The 13,105-nt window shown below is 48.6% G+C and overlaps 1 protein-coding gene across 2 annotated transcripts; it reads left to right on the top strand.

Moving 5' to 3' along the window:
* The first annotated feature begins 11,266 nt into the window (after positions 1-11,266).
* Positions 11,267-12,412, top strand: LOC100275451 (uncharacterized). Of its 2 annotated transcripts, XM_008649405.4 has the most exons (2): positions 11,267-11,855; positions 12,054-12,412. In XM_008649405.4, exon 1 carries the CDS (start codon positions 11,477-11,479, stop codon positions 11,840-11,842), a length of 366 nt encoding a protein of 121 aa, XP_008647627.1. In that variant the 5' UTR covers positions 11,267-11,476; the 3' UTR covers positions 11,843-11,855; positions 12,054-12,412. The 2 variants fall into 2 exon arrangements, with proteins under 2 accessions (XP_008647627.1, NP_001142990.1); NM_001149518.1 differs by lacking the exon at positions 12,054-12,412 and having other exon boundaries at positions 11,384-11,968.
* Positions 12,413-13,105: the final 693 nt, after the last annotated feature.

Genomic DNA, 13,105 nt, shown 5'->3' with positions numbered 1-13,105 from the left:
AGCCGGTGAACCAGCAGCTCAGGCGTGCCCTCATCTACAGCGGCACGATCCAGCGCTTCAAGAAGTCGCCGACCACATGCATCAACGTCAGACCTCTGGTCGCCAGGGACTTGATCCTGTCCAATACAGGCTCGAACTCCAACGCCAACGGCGGCTTGGCCCTCCATTGCTTCTTGTCGAGCCTCGGCCCGTCGCTCGGTAGTACGAGGCGATCGCTGGCCTCGGTACTGGCGATCACCCATTCGGCACGCCAGTTTTCCCACCTCGCGCCGCTGAGGGAGGATATATAGGCGCCGGACAAATCCACCCTCGTCTGGAAGTAGTACGCACCGAGATGGTCCTTGGCCTTCCCAGACTTCACCAGCACGAAAAAATGGCGGAAGAGAGAGGTACACAGCGCCACCCCCACAAACATCTCGCATAGGTGAGCAAAGACGGCCGCCTGAAGGATGGAGTGGGGTGTGAGGTGCAGGAGCTGGAGATCGAGATCCTCCAGCAGTAACATGAAGAAGGGCGAGATCGGTAACGCCAACCCGCACGAAAGATAGGAGACAAAGAGCTCAAACTCCCCGGCGGTGAGATCGCTGAGGGGAGTAGCGCCGGCCTGGATCCTCCAGGCGTGCGCCGGCGCACTCCATCCGAGCAGGCGGCGCACCGTGCCAAGTGCCCTCTCGGTCTGGTAACGCTCGGGATGAACCAGCGAGGCCATGGCGACTACGACGGCGAAAAGCAGAAGAATGCGAGTGTAGCAGAGGCACAGAGGACTCGGAGGTGAAAGGGCGCAACAGTTGGAGAAAGTGTGAAAGCGTAAACTGCTGACCACGGGATGAATCCCCTTTTCAAAGAGGGCTCTCCCGCTCGCGCCCCAGGAAATCACATCCGACGCGCACCTAGCGCTCGCAGTGACCCAGTCCCCGACATGGGGGCCCGGGTCCACATGTCACACACCTGGAGTACCGACCTCCGAGTGTGGAGAAGGCGAACCGTCATCCCGGGAGCAAACTGTCGCGCACGACCGCACGTCGCCAAGGGGCCGCTGAGGAATATTTTTAACTTAGGCGGCGACAACAAGACGCCCCGCGCGCGGCCCGACAAAACCACCAGGCGTGGAGGCCACGTACCCGTCAGTTGCGGGGACAGACGTGGCAGGTGGTATGGCCGAAGGCGGGTTGGCGGTGATTACGTCAGCAAGTGCCCGAAAATGGCACGCCAATCACCAATCAGGCTTTGGCCCCACCTGCAGGCTTGTAACCTCCCCTGAGGTGGGCCCGGGAGCCACTATCAGTACCCTGGAACAGGGGTACCCCTTACTACATTATGAAGGCGCGGTACCCGCACGACTATCTCTAGACGCGTGATAAGCGGCGCCTGACCCCATCGCATGGACGACTCCGGGGCCGCCACATAACCAGAGAAGGAATCATATACCATGATATCATTAGTAGACCCAGACCCCCATGGGAAAGTGTTGGACCCCAGCATGCATAGCCCGGACCTCCGGGTACGACCCAAGACCTCCACGTTCCCCTGGACGGGACCCGGACCCCTCTAAGTGAGGTCCGGGCCACCCACGGCAAAGTCCCAGGACGGAGAATACCCTGGCCTAGGTCAGGGACGAACAGGGGTCCGGTGCAGATACTCATGAGGGCTTTGTCCAGTGCGCTTCCGCTCCCCGCTCAGGCGGAGACCCGATGCTGCCACGTGGCCTATTGCCCGTGACGTAAGCCAGCGGGCGGAGCCTGACGTAAGGCCTCTGGGCCACGCGATCTCTGCATTTATTGTGGAAAAGACGCGCCGCCTGTCCGTCCTGCTGACAGGCGATGTGCCGCCTCAGCATTTAATGTGCCTCGTCCACTCCACTGGCAAACGACGACCAGGCCACCCTATAGGCGGCGTGCCTATCCAATCAGACAGCGGGCAGTACGCCCATACCGCCGCGCGCGCCATGGTCATCATGACTTGTACGTTGCCAAGGAGGCTTCTGCTGCACGCCAATGCTACACAAGCAGCAGATATCGGGGCACGGAGAGATTGCACAAGGTGATTGGCATTAGTTGCTCCGGGTGTTCCCTCCGTTATGTCCCTAAGCCCACATGTCGGGGTTCAGTGTCTTTGTATGTGCCCCCTTTAGCTATAAAAGGGAGGGCATGCAACGTCACACACTCAAGCACACTTAGACCTAGCTAAGGCTCACAAGTTCAAACAAGCTCAATACATTACACAGTGGAGTAGGGTGTTACGCCCTGGCGGCCCGAACCACTCTAAACTCTTGCGTGTTCTTGAAGTTCATCGTTCATCTACCAACAGGCAAAATGCTTAAGCCCCCTCCTCATCTTAGGATTAGGGTGGGTGCATTCCGCCACCCAGCCAGAGATTTCCCTCTCCGACATTATTCTATTGCTTGTTCTTCCTTTTATTATTATGTGACGCATTGGAGTTCTTCCTTTGTACCATATTGGCACTAGAAGTCTCAACTCATTTTCCACGACTGCCTTTTCCTCTTGCTCCCTCCTCAACATCAAGAGTCCCAATAAGCTCAGCCACGCTAAACTCTTGTCTCTTGTGTTTTAGAGTGGTAGCAAAACCCGTCCAAGAAGGTGGCAGCTTAGCGATAATACCGCCAGCCACGAACTTGTCAGGCAAGACACATGGGAACTGTTCGAGTTCCTTAGCCAGTGCCTGTATTTCAAGAGTCTGTTCAACTACAGGTCGGTTCTCAACCATCTTGTAGTCAAACAACTGCTCCATGATATATAGCTCGCTACGAGCATCAGAAACATTGAACTTCTCATCTAATGCATCCCATAACTCTTTTGCAGATGTGCACGCCAGATAAGAATCAACATACCTGTTGGCAAGAGCGCCAATCACGGCACCTCGAAACAGGTTATTGGCAACGTCGAACATTCTCTCCTCCTCAGGAGTGAACTGGTCGGGTTTCCCCTGTGCGGCGTGATAGTAGTTCATTGCAGTCAACCACAATATCAACTTACTACGTCACCTCTTGTAAAATGTCCCATCAAAAGGTTCACTTAGTTTTAACGCAACAACAAAACCACTAACAGGAAAATGCCTAATATAAGGTTTTTGGACGCATTTTCAATTTAATTTAATCCAGAAAATCACATGGATGTATGTGACAGCATGTATGTGCATATGTGTATCACTACTCACATAAGCAGTAAACAATAAAATACGCACAAATATGAAGAACAGATTGTACCCTGCGGAGGGACCGATGCTCAAGGCATCAGTGGCTCCATTCACACGAGACACCTCGTGTGTATGTTCGATGTAGTCGTACGCAGTCGACGCATGCAGATGTATGTAGTGTAGTCCCACGAACGGCGCCGGCGACGAGGAACTTAATGGACGGTCATTACTATAGGAAAAATGTGCAACCGTTAGGAAGGAATATTCGGACCAATGTTCGATCTACCACAGTCACGGTCACGGGCACGACCCGGTCCGCGGCGCACGCGCATGTGACAGTCCTTCATCCTTTTCTCAGCTTCTCAATAGATGCACCAATGGTCCACCTATTTAAGTTGAGTGAATTATCACTTGAACTTCCGGTATGGTACTAAAGTACTAGTACATCGTAGCATTAAAGTGGACCTCTATCATTGACTATTATTGAATATTAATATGGGTCAGGCCTACATTTAATTCAACAGTTGGTAGGGGCCATGTCTCCTCTAAGGGCTGATTTGGTGACAAGGGGATCACAGGAGGATTGCAGGGGGAAATGAACTAATTCGCCCTCAATCCTCTCCAATCCCCCCATGATTCCTGGTCACCAAATCAGCGCTAAGGTTTGTACAAACATATAAATACGTACTAATTACTACTATTTTTAAGTAATTAAGTATATAAAAACAATGATTGATTTAATAAATATTGGTTATTTTTTGTTTGTGCGTTTAATAAAAATACGTAGTCTATTAAGTTAAATTTAAATTCAAATTAGACGCTCATATTACTACATATAATATATTAAATATTATTTAGGATCCATCTATCAAAAAAATCCTTGCTATGCCCCTGGTCGCGACCACCTGCCAATGATGTAGCAACACCCATGCGAGCGACGTCCGAGCGAGCGACGACCCAACTTTTTTGCAAATTGGTCCTTTTCGGGTTTTTTTGCACAATTATGCCCCTGACAGTTTCATTTCAAAAAATAGACCCTATGCTCGGCGCCATTATCATTGGCGCCGAGCCTGTGTGTGCCGGCGCCAACATTTTTGGCGTGCATACGTCAGATGGAGGTATGACCTGGAATCTACATGGCATGTACCTCGGCGCCATAGATCTTGACTCGTTAACATACTCCATGTATGCCCTCTTAGCTCTAGCAAAAGGAGCTGCCACTTGGTCCCAAATATAAGCATACGTCGGTCGAAGACGTTCATTTACATAAATCATCCATGGCCATGGTCTAGGCTGAAAAACACGTGGTCCACCAACTGGTATGCGAAACCTACAAAATGAAATTAATGTTAGTAAGTAACATAGCCTTATTAAATAAAATTATGGAGGATGTACCACATCCATATCTGCAGGAGGTAGATGCAACCGCCTATAGACGAAGAGGAGGACGTACGACAGCAAGCCTCACAAAGCTGCCGGTACAAAAAAGAAAGCACAGCGGAGCCCCAACTGTAGTGTCCAGCTGTATCCCAGTCGGTTAGACATGGGATGTACATCCATGACGCACAGTCTTCTGTGGCGTCTGGGAAGAGGACACAACCAAACATGTGCAGGATCCAAGCTCGACAATAGAACTGAATTGTACCCTCATCAGCATCAGCAGGGCACACACCAAACGACTGATGGAGCCATGTGATGCATACTCCAACAGTCCTGTCAACGCCCTCAGCAGGAAGCTCTCTACCAAGAAAGGCCTCAACTCTAGCCTCCAACCATCAGAGTCACATTGGCCTGTCACTGCTCTGCCACCAACATCGAGTCCAAGTATCTTCTGTGTATCCTCTAATGTGACTGTCATCTCACCAAAAGGAAGATGAAAACTATGTGTCTCTAGGGGTGGTAATGGATCATGACCCTAATACTTGCTTCACAAACCAACAAGGCCCTTAATTTTGTTAGTTCAAAATTGTATTGTTTTATGATCCGGCCCTAACTTGACTCGACCCTAGGCTAAATTAAATGGCCCGTTACCACCCCTATGTGTCTCTGGCCGCCACCTACATAATTAAAAAAATAATTTAGTGTAAACGAGCTCAATGATTCAAGAATAATTTTACAAAATCCTAACAATACCTATCCACAAGTGCAGTAATGGCCACCGAGTCAATAGTAGGCAACCCGCGTCGTAACTAGTACGATATTACATCTAGACCTGCTCGTCTGAGGTAATTAGTGTACCTCTCGTCGAACACCATGTCTAGGAACCCATTGTGTGTCCTAGAACGAAGCGTTGCTAGGTCCTACACGGAAAAATATTATATTAGCAACACCATTTGTACAACAACAATTCTACAAAAAATATTTACAATTGAATACCTGGCCTTCCGACAGAAGGCGCCCCCGGTGGCTCTCGTCGTAGAACGGGTCAAGGAGGTGGAACTGTGCCATCCTACAAAATGAAATTAATGTTAGTAAGTAATATAGCCTTATTAAATAAAATTAAGGTAGTATCATTAAACTAAACAATACAAACCTCGCTAATCTGCCAACGACAAGTGCGTGAATTATGACCAAGTCTACCGCACTTGCCACACTCATACTGCTCGGGGTCGGTAAGAAATGGTGTTCTCCTTCCCCTTCTACTCCTACCACCAACCTGATCCATAACCATCTTGTGCCTCGTCCTCTTCCTGGATCCACGCTTGGTCCAACGACTGCTTGGATCGGCGACATACTTTGGGCCATCATACGGAGGCCACTCACCCGCGTCACGATAAGGAATAAATCTAGGACTCCAAGTCAACACTAGTTTATCAATAGTAAACTCTTGAGGTATCCTCCTCTCTAAGTCAAAGTTGCGAGCACGAGCAGCTGCGATTAGATGAGAACATGGAAAATGGTATTGCCTGGGTGCGCCACAAGTACATGACAAGTCATTAAGGACAACCACATGCTTCCTCGACTCTTGTGACTCGCCGTCGGAAGTAGTACCAGCTTGAAGGAATACCTCATATGTCCCTGACTGTAAGTCAAAACAATCAACAGTGTGTGTGTTTGCCCTTTCCTTTGCCTTCTCTAGAAAGGTCTTAGGTTTTGGAGCCCATCTCTCTCCCTCATTCTGCAATCCAACTGCATGGGTGTGTCTATCATTAAACCATGCCACAAGCTTGTAAAAGGTAAATGTTACTATAGGAGTGACCGACATACCACGTATGCCCAACAATAATTTGTTGAATGACTCGGCCATGTTACTACACTGGAACTCATATCTCCATCCACCTAAGTCGTGAGCTCTCGTCCACTTCTCCAAATCCAGCATCAATCCATTCAACCAATCTCTGCCTTCGGCATTTGTTGCGACTTTGAGCTTTTCTAACTTTTCTCTAAAGAATTTGTCTTCAAGCTGGCGACATGTCTCCTGGAAAAGCTCAAAGTTATCCTTGACACCATCCTTACGCAGAAGATTCTCAGCAAGGTGTCGAGTACACCACCTGTGATGCAAAGGAGGGTACCCATCGATCTGCTCACGGACCGCGTTGAGTATTCCCTGGTGCCGATCTAATATTATACCAACTTCCCGTCCTAGGCCAACCACGTGTATCCAGACCAGTCGCAGGAACCACCCCCAACTGTCTTTGTTCTCTTTCTCAACCAGAGCAAATGCTAGGGGAACTAGCTTGTTGTTTGCATCAACAGATATGGCAATTAGAAGAGTGCCCTGGTACTTGTCGAGAAGAAACATGTCGTCAATTGAAAAGACAGGACGACAATGCCGGAAGGCATCCACGCACTGGGGAAAGCACCAGAACGCACGGAAGAATATCTGTCTCCCATCAATCCATGCATTTGGTTTAGGGATGTACTCATAATGCATGCCTGGATTGACCGCCTTCATTGCATTTAAAAGAACAGGTAGCTGCTCGTACCCAGACTCCCAGTCCCCATATATCATCTTCCACGCACACTGCTTAGCCCTCCAAGCTTTACCATATGTTATCTTGTACCCATCAAACACATTCTCCACGATCCTCATGATTGTCCTAACCTTCATATTTGGTTCCGACTGTAGTATTCCCATATGTCGCTTCCCAATGAGGGTTGATGTCAATTGGCGATGTTTCATCGTTAACTCATGTTCGGCACATGTGTATGGCCCCAATACTTTTGTTATCTTCCACTTTGCGGTGATCTTTTGTATCCTAGCACAAACCCTCCATGCACAGTTGTCCTTATCGCATACAACCGTGTAACAACGTTTCTCGTACGAATGAAGTACTCTATACGGCCTCTTACGTAAGACTGCGTAATGCTGCAACCACCTCTTCAAGGCAGTTAGGTCCTTGAAGACCCTACCCTTTTCAATCATCATGCTAGGACCGGCCTCAGGAGCATCTAGCAGCTCATCATCCCTTCCTTCTGCATTTGCCTGATGAGAAAGACTAAGATCTCTGAACTCATGCACTCTAGGATCCCGACCGTCTGGAAAAACACGTTGCAACATCTCAATGTCACTCTCTGTGAGTTCACCAACTGAGCGATCATCATCTGAATCGGAAGCCATAGCAAAGGCATATGGCTCCTCTTCATTCCTAAACTCAGGACTGTTGGAGGCAATAAAACCATCACCGAAGCAGCCACGTGCCTCGGTCTGAGGATCAACCACAAGAGTAGGGGTCTCTCCTGCAACATGTACAAGATGATCAGTCCCACGTCAAATGGAATGAGCAAAGTGCTCATGGTCCATAATGAAGATGTAATGCCAATAAAACTTACTACAATTGGTTTGTGCCAAAGGGATACACACAGCTAAATCTGTCTGCAGACCATCTCCTCGCTGACTTAATGAGATCAAATTGGGGCAAGATTGAGCATCAGGAACACTTGGCACGTCATCGATAGCACGACCAAAGTCTTCAGGGGGACGGTCTACTACAACCAGACGCACCACAACCTCCATGAGTTGCAAATGGGTCTTCATAGCCGATGTAACATAATTATCCCAATCCAGTTGACAATCAATTGGGATGACTCGTCTTATGACATTTGGTGGATGACCAATATTAAGCACTTCGTCAACCGCAATGTCATCATCTTCATGGTAACCTAGCTTTTGTTTAGCCTTTGTAAACACATCACTCAACGAGGGTCTACCATCGAATAGTACCGGCACGTGTCGCATGTCAATGAACTTGGCATTTCCATACGGATCTTGTTCCACATTGCCTCCATGATATAAGCTTAAAAAATGTCCATCTATTTCAAACATGAATTAAACATTCAATATAAACTGTGGATGGTTATTGCCTAACCACAACCCACTAATTACTAGCTACATAACTATAAATATAACCACAACCCACTAAAATACTAACCACCTTATAACTAACTACTAAATAACTAATTATAATTTTTGACAGCACCTCCCCTACGCGGGGAGGATATAAAAACCCGCACATTCAACTCACATTCATCATATTCTATCAAATTAGCATTTATCAAATTCATTTTCACGACAATCACATTCAACAAACAACTTTTTATAGCAACAAAACTAACAATACTAACAAAAATGCTAACACATTAACTAAAAATACTAACAAAATGCTTAAAAAATTACCTAAACGGCGGCTGCGAGGGAGCGGCCAGCGGGGCCGGAGCCGGTGCGGCGGGCCAGGACAGCGGTTGCGAGGCCGGCGGGCAGCGGGGGCAGGAGCCGGCGGCCGGCGCGGGGCAGGGGGAGCCGGGCGCGACGACCTCGGGGCGGGGGCGGGAGCCGGCGGTCGGCGCGGGGCAGGGGGAGCTGGGCGCGGGGAAGGGCCACCGGGCGCGGCGACCTCAGGACGCCGGGCAGGCTCGGGGCAGGGGCGTCGGGCTCGGGGGCAGGCGCGCCAGGCGCGGGGCAGGGGGAGCTGGGCGCGGGGAAGGGCCACCGGGCGCGGCGACCTCGGGACGCCGGGCTCGGGGGCAGGCGCGCCAGGCGCGGGGAAGGAGGCGGCGAGCTCGGGGGCGGCGGGCGCGGGGGCGTCGGGAGTGGCGGCGGCGAGCTCGGGAAGAGGACTTAGGCGGCGAGAAGAGGAGTTTGGCGGCGGGCGAGTGGACCAGTTTGACCGGTATAAAGGGGGTAAGCGCCAAGATCTATGACGCCGACCCCCTGATAGGATTTTCGCCACCGACAAGGGGGTCGGCGCCAAGATCTATGGTGCCGACCCCTGGAACTCGACACATCAGCTACCACGTATAAAAATGCTGGCGCCAAAGAAGGTGGCGCCACTATGCGTTGCCTCGGCGCCAATGATGATGGCGTCGAGCAAAGAGTTTATTTTTTGAAATGAAACTGTGAAGGGCATAGTTGTGAAAAAAACCCCTAAAGGGGCTAAAATGCAAAAAAAAGTTGGAGCGGCGGCAGCAGCGCGTCCGTGCGAGCCGGCAATGATGCATGTAGGGATGAAAACGGTCGGTAAACACTAAAACCATTACCGTTTTCATATTTTTTATCGGAAACAAAATCGAAAACGGTAACTCCGGAAACGGAAACGATATCGGTATTTCGGAAACATCGGAAACAAAAGTTCGGTGCGGAAAATACACCGGTAACGGTCGAAATCTAAAATACGATCGGTAAACATATCAAACTTCACAATAAAACAAAATTGACAAAACATCACAAATACCACAAGTTCATAATTCATGATATAACAAGTTCACAAATATCACAAATTTATAATATAAAAAGTTTACAAAGATCACAAGTTCACAATATAACAAGTTTACAGTATAACAAGTTCATAAAGATCACAAGTTAACATACTCAAAGTTCACAATTCACAATATCCACTCGATTTAGTTGACATGGCATGCTTACTCATGAAATATTTTTTCCTTACATAAAGGGTTTTTTCACAGCCTCACAGGAAAACCCTAAAATCTAGTGTGTGGAAAAGACAGACTGTCGGCTCTCTATCATTATATATTACTAATACATAACATGTGCATAGAAAATGGTGGATTCGTTCGAGAGACCAAATCTTTAATCTCAACTGCCTTCCAACACCATCTAACCCCAAAAAAATCTTAAAGCGTCCAAAAAATACAAAAATAAGTAATCCTTATCCAGAGATGTACAGGCGATGCGAAAAAAATCACATGCTGGAAAATTCCGAAAAAATTCCGAGACACAATTCCGGAAATTTCCGAGACATAAATCCGGTAATTTCCGACAAAAACCGGTAACCGATGGAAACGGTCGGTAAAACACCACGCCGATTCTGATTCCGATAGAAAATTCCGAAAACCGATTCCGTTTTCGAAAAATACCGTTACCGATGAATCCGATCGAAAAATTTCGAAATCGGTTTCCGGAATTCCGAAAAATTCCGAAACCGTTTTCATCCCTAGATGCATGGGATATTGGGATGGTGCTTGGCGCCATGGCTGTTGTGCGAGCCATGAGCAGCATCATATTCTTTTGCAATCCTGTGAGCTCTGACCCTCCTGCGCCATGCTCGCAGCAAGACCCGAGCAGATATGGTTACGAACTCCAGTGAAAATCGAAACCGAAGTCGTGGGTTCCATTGTTTTTTTCTTGCATCGATCGATTGTACCGAAATTTGCTTGCACGGAACAAACGGAACAGAATACGAAATCGGCTTATCGGTTCCAAATTAGATTGTGTTCTAACCCTTTTATTTTCTACGGGTCAGTTGAAAACATACCACTCAAAATTTTGAAAAATTAAAAACTAGTTTATTTTCAAGCCAATTCATGGCATCAAAATGAATTATTCATCTAATTTTGTAGAGTTAAGTGACATGTATACAATTAATCTTTTTTTTTCTAATATAAGTTAGACGGGCTAACTTCAGTTCCGGCCGTCCTCCGTCCGGCGCGACACGCACAGGTCTGGCGATCCGTCCGGCTACGTGACGCGCCGATGCCTCCCCTACCCAGTCCGCACCACTATGGGCATGCTGAATTTATTCGATTGCGTGCTTGCACATGTGGCACCGTTCGGCTGGCCTTTGCGTGTCAGATATGCTTCGGCACCAAGGAATCCATGATGCGACTTGCCGTTGCCGAGGAGGAACGGTAGAACAATCTCGTGCGGTGCCTCTTGAGCCGACTTTCCTTCCTCGCAGATCCACACAAAGATTACAACACAGTCCCCTCCGTCCTGCCGCCAACCCAACCCAACCCAACCTAACCTGAGTACCTGACCCAGCGACTGAACTGTGGAGCTGCGGGAGACGGGGAGAGACTGACGGACTGACAGTCGAGGTCGCGGTCGGAAACAGACAGACATACTGAACCGATTCCGTGGTGGCGGATGGAGTGGGACGACGACTGGGTGGCCCCCGACAAGCTGCAGCACGCCGTGGCCTGCCTCCTCATCGCCCTGCTCTCCGCCGCGCTCGCCGCCCGCAGCGCCCGCCCTGGCCTCCGCCGCCGCGCTGCGGCTGTCGGCTCCGCGGCCTCGCTCGCGGCCGGCGCCGCCAAGGAGGCCGCGGACGAGGCCCGGCTCTTCGGCTCCGCCGGCGCCTCGCCCAAGGACGCCGCGGCCGACCTCCTGGGCGTCGCGGCCGCGGCGCTGGCGCTCGCCCTGCTCCGCCGCCTGCGCCGCCGTCGCGAGAGGAAGGCGCGCGAGGACGGGGACGGGGACGGCCGCGGCGGCGCCGCCGTCTCCATGGTGTGACTGTGACGGCGAGGTCAGCTGCTCCGATCTGTTTTAAAGGCTGTTGGGTACTGATTTAGTTTGCGATACTCTGCCCGGATTGATGCGACTTAACTATATCTATATACTCGTTGCATCATTATACAATATTCGAGTATATTTTTGCAACATCCAGATAAAACACTTGTACTATATTTTTTCAAGCCTTCACTCTCCCTTTCATTCCTCCTAGGGCTTGAAAAAAAAACGGAAGCTCACGAACTGCTTGGCTCAAAGCGGCTCGCGAGGCTCAAACAAGCTGAGTCGAACTGGATTTTCAAGCTCGTTGATGTAGCAAGCTGAGTCGGCTTGTTTTGGCTCATGAGCCGACTCGTAAACTATGTCAAATTAAGATCAACTTCAAGAGACTAGTTATATGGGTTTTTAAAGGTAAATTTAGCTATATCTAATAGATTTTGTAAATGACTCTTCAAATTTAGTGGCTCTCTATTCCTCCACCTTCGCTCTCTATTTTTGGATAACCTGCTTCACTCTCCATTCAATCTGTAAGTTTACCGAGTCTATTGGATTAACCTACACTTTTTCTGAAAATTTGATTTTAGAGAGTAGCTAAATCAGTACATTTGACTAGTCTTTTTAGCTAATCTCTTGGAGTTGCTCTAATAAACCTATAGAATAATGATGGATATATCACAATTTATAATTTAAATTACTTCTAATGTTCAATAAATGAATAGTGATTATATAATCCACACTTATATACTATTAATTCACTATATAATACAATGTTATTCATCAAGGTGCAGCTCGTTGAGCTCGGCTAGGCTTGTTTTCAGCCCTAACTCCTACCACTTCCTATTTTTCTTTCTTACTCTCCTTTCACTCCACCAAAACAACTCCCCCAAGTCTTTTTATGGGCTCTGGTGTTGGGATAACAGAAGATGAGGTACTTGATGTGCTACATCAAATTATGGATGCAACGACAAAGTTTGCCTTTGGGTCTTCAACAAAAGAGAGACAAAGGACATAGTAATATAGCTACATTGACCGGGATCGTGTAGCCGCCCACAATCGGTGATGCAAAACTACTACTTCAATGACTTAGGTGCCTACCCTTTTCTCTACTTTCTTTCAAGGTACCATATGCAAAGGAGTCTTTTTCTTTAAATCTTGCAGAGGATAGGTAATCATTCTCCCTATTTCACTCTTACAGTCGATGCACCATAACAGTTTCTCCTCTCACCAAAAATGCACTGCTCCCCTCTGCATGCTTGCCTACAATAA

The sequence above is a fragment of the Zea mays genome, chromosome 6 (genome assembly GCF_902167145.1).
Source record: "Zea mays cultivar B73 chromosome 6, Zm-B73-REFERENCE-NAM-5.0, whole genome shotgun sequence".
Lineage (NCBI taxonomy): Eukaryota > Viridiplantae > Streptophyta > Magnoliopsida > Poales > Poaceae > Zea > Zea mays.
This window is presented reverse-complemented; position numbering and strand designations above follow the sequence as displayed.